The sequence below is a fragment of the Phyllostomus discolor genome, chromosome 9 (assembly GCF_004126475.2).
Source record: "Phyllostomus discolor isolate MPI-MPIP mPhyDis1 chromosome 9, mPhyDis1.pri.v3, whole genome shotgun sequence".
Taxonomy (NCBI): domain Eukaryota; kingdom Metazoa; phylum Chordata; class Mammalia; order Chiroptera; family Phyllostomidae; genus Phyllostomus; species Phyllostomus discolor.
The window spans coordinates 96,643,800-96,658,059 of record NC_040911.2 but is presented as its reverse complement, the minus strand read 5'-3'; the positions used below and the strand labels follow the sequence as shown (position 1 = coordinate 96,658,059).

Genomic DNA, 14,260 nt, shown 5'->3' with positions numbered 1-14,260 from the left:
CCCTGGGGCTCGGGTGGCACCTGAGACCCCTGCACCCTGTCTTCCTCCTGCAGAAGGAGGAACGGACCATGCTGGAGGACATCTGGGTGACCCTGTCCGAGCTGGACAGCGTCACCTTCTCCTTCAAGCAGCTGGACGAGAACTACGTGGCCAGTGAGTGACTCCTCCCATCCCCACCACGAGAGTTGGGGTTCTGGGGTGGGAGGAACTGCTTTGGGGGCTCTCCTGCCACTGGCCAGCTGCCCAAGGTTGACCCGGGACCCAGTGCTTTCAAGCCCCACACTCCCAACATACATAGAAAAAGAGGGCCTCTTCGTGTGAACCCAGTTGTCTCCAAAAGCTTTTAAAAGGGAATAGCCAGTACCCAGTTCTTGTTAAAATTTCTAAAGATATCCATTATTGGGTTGAAGACTTGTTAAGATTTTCTAAGGATTTATAGCATCATTGTAAGTTTTTTCCTTTCTCCCTTTCTTATTCCTCTTCATTCTCCTTCAACCCTGCCGTGGTTTGTCCTCTTGTTCACCCGCCCACTCATCCATCTGAGTGCCCATCCCCCCTTCTCCGTCTGTCCAACATGCACCCCTTCTCCGTCCGTCCACACACCCACCTCTTCTCCATCCATCCACACATCCCTCCCTTCTCCATCTGTCCAACATCCATCCCGTCTCTGTCCCATCCACACGTCCACAATTATGAGCACACAATACATGTCTGGCCCAGTTTGTGGTTCCGGGACAGGGCAGTGGAGCAATACGGCCACAGTCCCTGCCCCCCTGGAGCCCACAGGTGAGCCCAGCGGGCCTCCACCCACCCTGGCTGTACGGCACTCCCCCAGCTCTGCAAGGATACCCGTGCCCTGGTCTCCTCCCAGCCCTGGAGTGTCGGGGCCACTCCCTGGGGGGGGATCCTGGGCACTGGGGTGCTAGCACAGCTTTCCCGGTGACTTGGATGGACAGCCCGGACCGAGGACCGCTGGGCTGGGCTCTGGAGCCATGGTTCTCCCAGTGCGGTCCCTGTTAGAAGGCGAGCCCACGGGCTCCACCCCAGACCCGAACCTGAAACTCCGGAGGTAGAGCCCGCAGGTCTGTGCGGACTCGTCTGAGGACCAGGGCTCGCAATCAGTAGTGCCCGACTTGTAAAACCACCACCTCCGTAGCGAGTCTGTTTAAATAGATTTTCCCCTAATTGCTGCACCTCCACGAAATGTTAATACCATGGAGGTATTACATATCTGTTTATACATGTATCTGTGCTTTGTATACAAAAAGAGTAAAATTTTTTGACATCCCCTCAAGAACCAGTTTTCCCTCCTCAGGCGTGATGTCACCCTGTTGAGACTCCGAAGGGACCGTAGGTTTGTTTCTGGAAGGGACAGTAGTTGGAGTCGATGGTCAGTGACCGCCTAGCAATAGGCCGAGTGGGGCTTAGGGAGAGCTGGTGATCGATTAGTGATGTCTGCCCTGGGTGCCGGATGGGGTGCTGGTGCCGCGCCTGCTGCAAGCTCTTCCCTGTGGGTGTGAATAAACTCAGGTCCCGTCTGAGGGCAGCGTGTGGCAGGGGGGGCCCTGGGCTGCCAGGCGAGGGGTCCGGGGAGCTCTGGTGAGGCCCGAAGACAAGCACGGACACCCCCCGAGCTGGGCAGGGTCAGCGTCAGGTCTGAGAATGAAGCAGTGGGACCTGGGACCTGGTGAAAGAGGCGAGAAGAGGGGGTCAGAGGCTGCTCTTCTGAGTGTGCCAGGGCAGGGAGGTCTGAGGCCACCGCTCTGGCGTGGGCAGACAGGGACGACCCAGGATGCCCCCCTGAACGTGGGGCAACCCTTCTGGGGTGGGGAGAATAGGGAGGTCCCAGGACGCCCCAGTGGAGGCGTGAGGGATGGTCTGCAGCCGCCCTAACCTGGGCCTGGTGGTGACCCGCCCCGCCCTGTGCCCCCGCAGACACCAATGTCTTCTACCACATCGAGGGCAGCCGGCAGGCGCTGAAGGTCGTCTTCTACCTCGACAGCTACCACTTCTCCAAGCTGCCCTCCCGCCTGGAGAGCGGGGCCAGCCTGAGGCTGCACACCGTGCTCTTCACAAAGGGTGAGTGTGGGGTGCGGAGCGGGGCCCGCGGGCGGGGGACGGCCCGGGCTCCGAGCGCTCCTGACCCCACCCCCTGCCCTCCCTCTTCTCCCGTCACAGCTCTGGAGAACCTGGAGGGGCCGCCTCCGCCAGGCAGCCAGGCGGCGGAGGATTTGCAGCAGGAGATCAACGCCCAGTCCCTGGAGAAGGTCCAGCAGTATTACCGCAAGCTCAGGTATCCATCCGCCGGGGCTGCAGGCGGGGACTGGGTGTCAGCGCGGAGGACAGCAGACAGGCCCCCGGCGTGGGAGTGGGCGGATGCCTTCTCCTGCGCGCCTGCTGAGTGCCGGCCCTCTGCCTGCACGTGGTCGTCAGACTCTCTCCGTGGCCACGGCGGGCCGTTCTAAACCGCCTTACAGATGAGGAAACCGAGGCCCAGGGCACGTGCTCGGCTTGCCCAAGGTCACGCAGTTAGATGGTGGCTGAACTGAGCTCGGACCTGGGTCTGTTTGGCTTCTTCAAAACAGATCCTTCCGGCCGAGGGGAGCTGCCTGTCTCATTTTACGTGGGGGTGGGAGCCGGGTGGGGTTCTGAAGCCTGTGAGTAAGGGGTCTTGGCCCTTACTGGGCAGAGACCCCCTGAGAGTAGCAGAGGGAGCAGGGGCCACGCTGGTCAGGAGGAAGGGGAAGCAGCTCCCCTTCCCCCTTCCTTCCCCCGGCCCTCCCCTTCTCCTCCCCTTTTCCCTCCATGAACCATGAACCGAGTTCCAGGGGCTAGGTAAGGGCTTTGCGGGGTCGGGGCCTTGGGAGTGGGAGGCGGAAGGCTCGGGGCCAGCGTCCAGCTTTGTCACTAAAATGGGTGTCTCCTTGGCCGACCGACGCCAGCAGTTTGTTGCACGCCACTCGTGGGGCATTTAAAACACGGCATCTCCACCCCTTCATCCGTCCCTCCTCTCACTCAGCGCCCGTGGGCCAGGCTGTGTGCCGGGGGCTTGCCTGGGGGTCAGCAGTGGCTGATGAAGCCTCTTCTTTAAGAAAATTTTTTTTGAGGGAGAAACGATTTCAAGAGGGGGAGGGAAGGGGGGAAGAGAGGGAAACATTGATGTGACAGAAAAAACATCGCTTGGTTGCCTTTTGCGCGCACCCTGAGGACCGAACCTGCAGCGTGGGCTCATGCCCTGGCCGGGACTCGGACCCACAGACTTCTGGTTTGCAGGAGGCTGCCCAAGCGCCTGGGCCACACCGGCCTCAGGGCTGGAGCCTTTCTCGTGGACCACAGACCCTAGAGCAGCAGTTGTCGCCACCACCCCGTTTTGTCGATAAAGTTTTATCAGCACACTGCCACGTTCACTCACGTGTGGATCGTCCCCAGCCGCTCTCGTGCTGCAGCGGCCCAGCGGAGCGGGGCCTCGGTGGGGACTGGTCCATGCAGCCCAAAATGCTGACTGCCTGGCCCTGTACAGAGAAAGCGGGCGAGCTGAGCCCTGCTCTGGGGGTGATGATCAGTAAACCAGGGAGGCTGAGCGCCGAGTGGTGAGAGTGTTCGGAGTCAGGCACTCGGGACAAGGGGCTGTCAGGTGCTGATCGCCTGACCAGGACAGGCCGTCGGGGAGCGGAGGCATTTGAGGGGTGCCTGGGAGGCCCCTCCTTGCTGCCCCTGGGGCTGTTGGAGGAGCGGGGGTGGGGGGCTGTGGGCGTGGAGAGCCGTGCTGGGCGCTCTCAGCGGTTTCTTTCTGGGGGCTGCTGGGGGGACGATGGGCTGCAGCCGCAGTAGGTGGGGGCTGCATGCACGGTGGCCATGGTGCCCCCCACCCCAACCCACATCATCTTCTCTCAGAGCATTTTACCTGGAGCGGTCTAACCTGCCCACGGACGCCAGCACCACGGCGGTGAAGATCGACCAGGTGTGTCCACCCTTACGTCACCCTGCTGTGGAGCTCAGGCAGGGTTCAGGGCTCTCGGGTCAAGACTCAGCTGTTAGGGTTCGGGGTCACATCCCAGCCAGAATCCTGGCAGAGCCGCCTGGAGCCCTCTGTGGTCCCTCCTCCAGGTAGTCTCCTGGGATAGCTCCCTCCCCATCCTAGGAGTTCCAGCTGCTTCCCCACCTCTGTGTTGGAATTGCCAGGTGGCTTCTTTCCGCTGGCACCCTCTCCCCTGTGCCTCCCTCACCCCCTTGTTCATCACAGCGTTTCTCCGACCAGCTGTGGCCTCGGAGGGGTCTGCCTGTTTGCTGGTTTCAGTCACTGCCAGCAGTTACAAATCAAAAGATTTCCCATGCACTGGAGGCTTCCAGCTTTCCTTGCGAAGGGGAGAGACCTGGCTCTCCAGGGCCCGTGTTGCTGAGTGTCACGGTTGGCTCTCCACGGGCACGTGCCCCAGGCGTCACCCACTTCCCAGGCTCAGGCGGGCCTGGGGTTTGACAGCGGCCTGGGGGTGCTGGCCTGGGGACTGTGAGGCTGGGGGCTCAGAGGGAAGCGGAGGGCACGGCCCACTGGGGGCTCGTAGTCTGGTTGGCAGAATGTGAAGATGCCACAGAAAGACTTGGCCACCAGCATGTTATGCCTCTGCAGGGCCACTGAGGAAAGCTGGGCAGGAGGAGGGCCCTTCTGGGAGGTGCGGCTTGAGCTGGGGTGACAGTTCGGGGAGGACAGGAGAGGGCACGTCATTCAGGCTGTTTGGGGGGCACACCTGGACAGGTGAAGCGAATGAGACCGGAAGGTTAGGCCTGAAATCGTGAACACTGAATGCCAGCTTGTGGGGCAGTGGGGAGCCACAGATGGTCCTTGAGCAGGGCTCGGGGAAGGTTAATTGGGCTGTAGCCCCCGGTGAGCAGGGTGGGGGACAGCTGCAGTAGCTGAGCTGGATGGGAGGGAGTGGATGGGGTGGCAGGCCGGGTGGGGGTCCCCACCAACCATCTGGGCATGTGTGCGTGTCTCACAGCTGATACGTCCCATCAACGCCCTGGACGAGCTCTGTCGTCTCATGAAGTCCTTCGTCCACCCCAAACCCGGTGCCCCTGGGAGCTTGGGTGCTGGCCTCGTCCCCATCTCCTCCGAGCTCTGCTACCGCTTGGGGGCTTGCCAGATCGCCATGTGCGGCACCGGCATGCAGAGGTGAGCTCGGAGCCGGGCCCTGGGGGGCCACAGAGACCAGAGGCGGGGAGCCTGCTGCTATTGCTGACTCGTTGGAGGGATGCAGGCAGTGAGCCAATGCTGGCTTTCTGCGGCTGGCCAGTGGGTGGGGGTGGGAGTTGCTCTTGGAGAGAAGACCCCTGGAAGTGAGGAGTGAGCCTGGCAGTTGTGTGGGGACAGGTGCGGTTCCCGGCTCTGAGGCAGGGGCTCACTCGGGGACTGGAGGATATGAGGGGACAAGAGGATATAAGGCCAAGGGCCTGCCAGGCTGTGAGGGTCGGGGTGGTGGCCGGTTCCTGTCTCACCTGCTGCCCCCCTCGCCCCTCCCTTGCAGGAGCACCCTGAGTGTGTCCCTAGAGCAGGCAGCCATCCTGGCGCGGAGCCATGGGCTGCTCCCCAAGTGCATCATGCAGGCCACGGACATCATGCGGAAGCAGGTGGGGCGGCCACGCAGGGCTGCAGGGCGCCCTGGCCCTGGCATCCTGGGCTGGGGGCAGGGGTGGCCGTCAGGGACGGGGTGATCAGCCCCACATGTGGCCCTTTTCCCCATCTGGAGGGGACCTGGGATTTCCCCCTCTGGGGCCCATTACCCACCGTCTCCCCAGCCCACCCACCGGCCCCACACACGTCTGCTCAAGTGCCGGGAACTCCATGCAGAGGCAGGCCCCGGCCTCACGGGTCTTTCTTCCCAGGGCCCCAGGGTGGAGATTCTGGCCAAGAACCTGCGGGTCAAGGATCAGATGCCCCAGGGTGCACCGCGGTGAGTACTCCCCCTTCTCCTCCCCTCCGGGAAGACCAGGACCTGGGCTGGCATCAAACTCCTGGCCTCACCCCAGGCAGACGCCCCGGCAGCCATATGGGGCTTCACCCCTCATTTACGGGGGTCCCGCCTTGTGAAGAAACAAATGCGCTTAGTTCTGTACTCCTCAGGAGAACTCCCTCTTTGGGAAGATGACTCAAGGCCCCCGCATGGGCCAGGGGCGAGGATTCGGGGCGATGCCCACTGTGCCGCACTGCCCTTTCTTGGCTGCCCTGCCGCCCGGGGGCCCTCCCTCCACCGGCCACTTGCGGTCCTCACGACCCGTTGTCTCTCCACGCGGATTTCGGCCCGGCCCTCTCCATCCCCACCGCCCCAGATTGTTGTCAGCATCTGCCCGTGATTTTTAAATGACTTTATTTTGAAATAGACTCACAGGAAGTTACAAAAGTGGTACAGAGTTCCCACATGCCCTCCCTCAGCTCTCCCGTGAGCACAGGACATTGTCACAGCCAGGAGGTGGCGCTGGTGCCCGCAGCAGCTCCCACGCAGACCTTGTCGTGTGTCACCAGTTTTTCCTTGCTTTCTTTTACTCTCTTTTTTTTTTTTGTTTTTGGATACTTTTGTATGTTGACTCACCCCACTCCAGGCTCTGTTTCCATCTCTTTACCCGCATTAACTGTAACAGTAACCCTGTGAGCAAGATACCAGTAGCATCCCCAGTTGGCAGTCGGGGCCACTGAGGCACAGAGAGGTTCAGTATTTTGCCTGAGGCCACACAGCGGGTGACCGGCAGAGCTGGGGTTCTGAACCCAGGCCCTCCAGGAGTGGGGGCCGAGTTCTAACCCCGGTGCCGCCTTACTGCTGTGTCTTGTCTCTGTCACTGCGGCCACTCGTTTCCAGCCCCCCTGCCCCCCTTCCCCCCACAGCAGATCTGCTTCTCCTGCTGGACCCCATGCACGGCTCCTCCTCACTTGACGAAGCTCAGTGCCCTTCCAGTGCAGACTTTACAAAACCAAGGCAGCTCCCTGTGTGCGCAGGCAGGGCCCCGAGATTCATGCCGAGTGGAAACACTCAGGGGCTACAGCGCGGTGACTAGTTTGCCACCATTAGCGTGGAAAAACGCACATACCCCGCACGTGTGAACACGCACCCACACACGCAGCCTCACGCTGGCACGCAGACTGGCGTGTCTGGAGCCTCGGCCGTCTGCAGGGGGCGGAGACCGGCTGTGGGGAGGGGACTCGGTAGCGGGGGGGGGAGTGTGGGCAGTGTGTGTATTTGTCCCTCGGCATTTTAAAAACACCTGCTGAGTTTGGTTTCCGGGCGCGGATTACCTGTTGGATAAACGTGGAGGTAGTGTTGGTAACAGGCCCTGGCCCTCCCCGGCCCCTCCTCACCTCCTCCCCTCCGCCCACCAGGCTCTACCGCCTCTGCCAGCCGCCGGTGGATGGAGACCTCTGAGCACCGCCAAGATGCCTGGTGCTTGGCCGCGGCCTCTGGAGCCGGGACTCGGGAGGACGTGGGTCAGTCTGGACTGCTCCAGGCTCTGCCCAGCCTCTCGTTGCCCCTCTCAAGGACAGAGCGAGGACAGGACAGACGGTGTCCCCAGCTCTCCAGCTCTCGGAGGAGCCGGCTGAGTGGCCCGGGGCCCGCACGCTCTCCACACTTCTGCCAGAAACCCGAGGGGTGCCGGGGACCCACGGAGCTCAGGGGGCACCCGGGGCCAGGGCCCCTGCCCCTCAGTCCCCGGGACACAGGGGAGGTCACGGGCGGGTGCTGCGGCCGGAGGCCCGCAGGCAGCAGCGCCCTCGGGACGGCTCATCGTGCACTTTCGGAACCCCGGTTTCCTTCGAGTCGACACTCCAGGCGCCCCGCGCGTCTCCGCCACCTCCTCACCACAGCTCCGGACTCACCCCAGCCCCGCACTAACCTGCTCGGTGCGCTCGGGAAAGCAAGCGGGGCTCGGCCAGGAAGGACAGAGGGACAGGGCGGAAAACTGGTCGCCGCGGAGAGGACGCGCGAAAGCCACACCGGCCTCCGACAGCACTGCCACGGGACTGGAGCCATCGGCCCTGGGTGCGAGATTTGCTCCGACTTTATTTATATGGCGGAAAGTCTCTATGGCTTATTTTGGAGTTTCATGTTGTCGGTGGAGGTGTGGAGACTTTTTTTTTCCAGGTTGTGTGATTATATCTTTGACATTTTAAATTTCAAAGAAAGGTGTATTGTCTAACAGGGGACCAACAACATAAGGTAGTATTGACAACTTTTCCCAGTTCTACTAAAAAAAAAAAAAAGACTAAATTATTGAAAATTCAAAAAACGTCAGTATTTCATCTTTCTAAATATTAAGGTCAGAAGGTATTGCTTATAGGTATGAATTTTGGTTCCCCCCCACCCACACCCCCCAGCCCCCGGTTCCCCGGCCGCCGGTCAGTGTTAGGACGAGTCACTTCGCTCTCCGACCGTCTGGCTGGCTGTGAGGGTTCGGGAGGCCGCCGGGCCAGGACTGGAGGGGTGAGCACCTGTGAGAGGCCATCCCACACAGGTGTGTGTCCTGCAGGTAGGAGGGCCCCTGGGAAACCCCGGGTGGCGGCTTCTGTAATTTATTTTTTTTTGGCGTTAGCTCCCAGCCGGGCATTCAGGAATCCTCAGCCAGCTAGAGACACAGGAAGCCAGCCTGCCCACCGTCTGGGCACGGGGACTCCCCCTCCACAGTTTGTCCCCTCCAGCTCCTGGTCTCCAGCAGGGAACGGTCACAGCCGAGGCAGAAGAGGGGGGATGTCTCCCCGCCCTTGGCCGGGGATGAGACAGTGTGGGTTTCCTGGAGCCCCACCAGTGTGTCGGCCCCGTGGCCTCCAGGGGCCGCCTGCCCGAGCGCTGGACAGCGAGAGGCGGGCTTGTCGCCGGACGCCGCGAGCCAGGGACCCACGAGCACCCGCCTCAGCCCCGCGGGGCAGCGGGGAGGGGCCCCCGAGGGCGAGGCTTCGTGCACTGGTTTACGTTCACGTGTACAGATTCTGCTCATCAGATTCACGATAGATTTTTTATTATTATTAAAAGTCAGTTTATAATACAAATATCTTGATCTGTGGTTCCTTGGCCACCGACCCTGGTGGCATGGGGGTGGTGTGGTCGGCCTCATGCTGGGACGAATCGAGACCTCGAAGACGCGTACGGAGGGTCGTTGAGACGCTGACCCCTCGTCCGTGATGTTGCCCCTCTGAGCCTCAGTGTCCTCCTGTAGGAACAGGGACGGTGTGCATTCTTCCTTGCAGAGGAGTGGGTGGGGAGCACCCCCGAGACCACCCCGCAGGTCTGTGCCTCCGGTGTGCCAGGAAAAGAAGGGTCTTCGTATTGTATCTCCCCTTTGCTTTGGATTCTGACCTCCCGTTTCACTGTGATGGTAGAGCATGTGACTTTTCCTGGGGTGATCCCCACCCCCCTCCCCTCCTGGGTGTCATGCCAGAGCTCCTGGTCTTACGTGTGCCCGGGCGTCAGGGTAGATCCAAGGGAAGTCACTGAGCCATCCTCTGTCCCAACCTACAAGACCCATTTAGGTCTGGGATCGGGGATCTGGGATCCGGGCTGGAATGGAGTTCTGAATACTCAGCACCGGTGGGACTGGTCCTTGTCCAATCAGAATCCATGTTGACTGCAAACTGGCCAATCAGAACACATGCTGGCGCAGACCCTGAGCGTGCAAACCACTGAGCACTGTGAGCTGGCTCTCCCCTGCCTGGGGCCACACCTTTATGAAGCTGCTGGGTTCATCTGCCCAGGCAGGGCGATCTCGCAGGGTTGCTAAGCTGCCCCATGCCTGCCTCCCCCTCCCACCCTGCCCAGCCCCTCTCGCCTTTTCCTCCTTTTCCCTCTTCCCTCCTCCTTTTCTTTCCCTCCTTTGCCACACTTTGGGGCACACTGACATCTATGAAAACACCCTGCTCTTAAAGGCACCCCCGGTTGTGGCCACCCTTGGGGCCCTCCTGATGCTCACATCAGTCCTGCCATTTGAGACTAGAGCCCATTCTCTTTTCGTCTCTTTTCTTCCCGACCTAGCCTGGGCCAGGGCTCATCCTCGCTAGGCCAGACTAGGTCTCTCCCAGAGAGAGCCTGGTGTCTTTCCATGGTGGGTTTCAAAGCCTCAACTCTGTGATCGGCATTGGTGAACCCTGGTGGGGTTCTGGCACAGTGGCGGACTGATTATTTGGAATTATCCGAGGCCAGTTTTGGATCCAGAAGAGTCACTCTAAGGGAGGGGCCGTCACCTCAGTCTGTATTTGGGGCCCACAGGGAGGATTGGATGCCTTCTTTCAGGCAGACGCTGTTACAGGAAGCAGTGGTTTCTGCCTGTCCTGGACCCTGGGGACCCACAAAGAGAAAAGCGAGTTCTGTGGTGATGGAGGGACGGACTGAGGCAGCTTTGGTTTGGACCTGAGCAGTGGGGTCTCCGTGGCCTAGAGCAGGTCACAGTTCTGACAGCCGCCTCTGCAGCACGGGGGCGAAAGCCTCCCTGTGCAGGGAGGGCCTTTGTCCCCGCTACACAACAGAGCAGGAGCAGGGTACGTCACAGGAGACGAGAGGCCTCAGACTGGCAGGCTGACGGCTGGGCTGTGGACATCGATGGATTTTTTTTCCCCCTGATACGGTGTTTCTACAATGTTGAACTAGACATTTACATTTAAAAACCAACAGACTTCACTTCCACATTCTGACGTTTGGTTTTTCTTGGGAATTCAGGAGCTCTGGTCATAATGGACCCTGTTCCCGGCTGGCCACCTGTCGGCCAGACCTGAGAAGTGGCCGCAGCCTGTGGGCAGGGCACCAGCTCTCCGGTGCCCCATTGCTTTGCCTGGCCCAGCACAGTCCTTAACCTGACCTGCTGGCTCTGGGATGGCCCGGCCCCAGCAAGTGTGGCCAGAGCTGGCCTCCTGGCAGTCCAGGTCCTCAGCTCTGGAGTTGCCACAGTGATGTTGGCTGAGGGAGGACCTGGTGGCCGGGAGTTGCTGTCCTGGCCGATGGAGCACATCAAGGGCTGGAAAAACCCTGCAGCCGATGGGTCTCAGACCTTCGGTTCTCTGCCCGCCCCCGATGACAGACAGCTGGGTCCAGGTCTGAGCCTGTTTCTTCCGCTGTCAAGCAGCTGAAGCTTGCACCTCTGATCGCATTGCTCTGTGCTTGGCTTTGCTCCAGGGCTAGGCTGGGCTGTTCAGGGCAGGGGGGGCGGGGTGGTGTGGACCAAGACCTTTGAAGTCAGAGACCCTCACTTGTCCCCTGTACTGCAAGGCTTCTGCACTTGCTGAGTGGCCATCTCCCAGGAAATCCCCATCTCTCTAGGAGCCATGGTTTGCTTCTCTGAGAAATGGAGAGTTACACCCACCTGGCTGTGTTGCTGGGGGCCAACAGTCTCCAGGGCCCCCAGTTTAAGTTCCAGGGGATAAACATGGTGCCCTGTCCATCCAGCAGGTGGCGCCAGGGATCTCAAAGTGCCCAGAGGTTGAGGTTATCTGGCCCCAGGTCCTGCCAGGTCCTGCCTATCAGCATCCAACCCCAACACTGGCTCCCAAGTGCCCACATCTGGGACAAGGCGGCCTGGAGGGCCTGGGATTGTCTAGACGGTGGGCTCTGGCCCCTGCCCTTCTAGGCTGGGCTCAGCCTGACTTGGCATTTATATTGTCTCTATTTTTTCATTTGTCTTTATCTCTCTTGATTATTTTTATCTCCCCCTCCATTTTCTTTTTTTCTAGCTTTTATGTATGTATTTTTTGTCCCATAAAGTATGTGAGCAATCTTTCCTTTTTTCCTTTTGTGTTTTTCTCCCTCTTTCTTTTTCCTCCCCTTGCAGTTGGACATATGAGAAAAATGTGAAAGACCCTTGTAAAGTGAGATGCTTGAAGGCTATGACCTGGAACCCACAACTATTCACATGCCCAGCCCCACCTGGCCGGGACACCACCACCTGCAGGGAAACACTGGCCACCAGGTGGCGCTGTGCACCAGGATATCCTGCCTGGCCTGTGCAACTGGGGAGCATTGTTAAGTCTCTGGAGCTTTGGGGCTTTGAGGGGAGGTTGGTCAGAAATCACAGCCAACAGCTGCCCCTCTCTGGACACTAGTACCCTGGAGGGTCGAGGTTAGTCAGGAGTGCGCTGTAAGGATGAGCCTGACTGAGCAGCAGGGTCCATGTTAGAGTCCCTGGTGTGCTGTGTGACCTTGGGCAAGGGCCTGCCCGTCTCTGAGCCTCAGTTCCCCCATCTATATAATGAGAAGGCACACGGCTCAATTCCTCGAAAAGGACTTCTCATGCCCTGGCTGGCTGGGCCTCTCCCGGACTTGTCTGAGGGGCCAAAAGCAACGTTCAGAATCCTTCCTGTGGTGAGCACGTAGTGTCTACGGCACACCTCGCCAGTGGCTTAAAGGCATCATACCGTGGGATCCTCTTACCAGTCCTTCGAGGTGGGCACTACTGAGGTCCCTATGTTACAGAGGGGAAAATGTGTGGGTAGTTTAAGTGACCCACCCATGGCCACAGAGCTCAGAAATGCCGGCCCCCAGGCAACCGGTTCCAGGTCTGTGGCAGCAACCTGACACAGAGCAAAGGGGACGCGTGGTGGCCACTGGATTTCATGGACTCTGCCCAGCTGCAGCATGGGAGAATCTGGCTTTGGTCCCAGGACTGGGCAGGAACGGGGGCGGAGGAGGGGAAGGGTTGAAGAGTTCGCCGCACTAACAAAAGGACTTGGCTGCCTTCCTGTCGTGGGCGCTGCCTCGTGGTCTTTGCATGTGCTGCTCCGGACTGCGTGTTCCATGACGGGGGGGGGGCGCCTGCCTGCTTGCAGCCGCACCCTGAATCTCCAGCATGGCAGCTGGTGTATAGTATGTGCTCAATGCCAGCTGACTTGAGTGGAACGCGTCAGCCAGTGGGAGACCCTGTGGGAGGAGTCTGGTCCATATACAGCTGTCCCTCATGGCAGGGGTTTGTGTGGGTCTCATCTTCAGGTTTTAGAAAGCCCCCTGTCGTGTCCCCCCGCCGCCCCCGCCTGGCTGGGCCCTGACGGTCCTGGCCCTGACCTAGCCTCCCGGGTAGCCTTTCTGTTCAATCTGCCTCCCTCTCCGGCATCCTCACTGGGGCCTCTGATCCCTTGTCGAAAGTCACGGTGGAGCAAATGTCCAGCAAGGGCGTTCTTCCATCAGCCTGGGTCTGAATCACCCGGCACTGGGCCTGATTCGGCAGGAGGGCACAGCGATGATGCAAAGCCACTGTGGGCTAGGGGACACACCCTGGCCAGCATTCTGTGACCTCGTCCAGCATTCCGACAGGCAAGAGGTTGCAGAAACCCATGTGTGATTCCAGGTCTGGCTCGACAACCTGCTTGGGCCCTCCCTGGCATCATTTAACAAATATTTATTGAGGACCCACTGGGTGCCAGGCCCCATTCTAGGGCCTAAGTCACATTAGCGAAGTGTTCATGGAGTTTATTCTCTGTGGGAAGGTGACCCAAAAAGCCACTAGACACACAGGAACGTAGCATGTCAGGTGGCATAACTGCCAATGAGATAAACGCGCAGTGGGGGACAAAGACAGCTGCGTGAGCTCTGTGCCCGGAAGGCCGGGGCAGGCCTCTCTGGGGTGGACAGAGATGCTGCTTCCAGGAAGGAGAAAGGGCAGGGGTAACAGCCCGGAGGTGAGGGCTCTCCTGGTGAGTTGGGGGCGGGGGGGACAGTGAGAAGCCCACAGTGGCTTGAGCAGCGGGGCAGGAGGGAGGAGGGTATGGCATCAGAGTGGGCAGGGACCCGGGGACGTGGGTGACTGGTGGGCTTCAGTGTCCGAGCCCCGAATCAGGACACTGCTAATGAGAGCGCTGAGCAAAGGACAAACGGTTTCCTCACCTGTAAAACAGTGACCCCAGCTCCCCACCCACCGTGCCCACCCATTTGAGAGCATCTTAAAGCGGCCGAGAGTGCTCTCCAGAGCACAAGTGGCATCGGAACGTTCCGTTTCTACAGCACACTGTGCGTCCCCTTTCGTGTTTCAGGAAGTGTGGAGCGTCAGGCTGACCTATAGCGGTGTGTCTGTTTTCCTCCACAGCCAGCCGCCCACCTCTCGGATGATCCCCTGGGGGGCTCCAGGGCTCTTGAAGGTGCTGACTCAAGGGAGCGTGGCAGGTCCTGGGGCTGGCGGGGGCAGATGAATCCTCCCGGGGTCCTTAGGTGACAGCTGTGCGACACCCACAGACTGGAAAGAGGTGGATCTTGTCCCTAGAGTTAATGAGAATGGTGACACTGTTCTAAGCACTCAGGATGCATCGCAT

The 14,260-nt window shown here is 60.0% G+C and overlaps 1 protein-coding gene across 2 annotated transcripts in view; it reads left to right on the top strand.

Annotated features, from left to right (window-relative positions):
• Nucleotides 1-8,245, top strand: part of PREX1 (phosphatidylinositol-3,4,5-trisphosphate dependent Rac exchange factor 1) — a 171,442-nt gene extending 163,197 nt beyond the window's left edge. Inside the window, exons 33-40 of one of the 2 annotated variants that reach the window (XM_036009946.1) lie at nt 54-153; nt 1,936-2,079; nt 2,179-2,288; nt 3,890-3,961; nt 4,998-5,170; nt 5,523-5,625; nt 5,881-5,948; nt 7,367-8,245. In XM_036009946.1, coding sequence (XP_035865839.1) covers nt 54-153; nt 1,936-2,079; nt 2,179-2,288; nt 3,890-3,961; nt 4,998-5,170; nt 5,523-5,625; nt 5,881-5,948; nt 7,367-7,409 — 813 coding nt within the window. In that variant the 3' untranslated portion in view covers nt 7,410-8,245. Of the gene's footprint in view, nt 1-53; nt 154-1,935; nt 2,080-2,178; nt 2,294-3,889; nt 3,962-4,997; nt 5,171-5,522; nt 5,626-5,880; nt 5,949-7,366 lie in introns of both variants that reach the window. The other variant, XM_028523978.2, reaches the window with a different exon arrangement.
• Nucleotides 8,246-14,260: the final 6,015 nt, after the last annotated feature.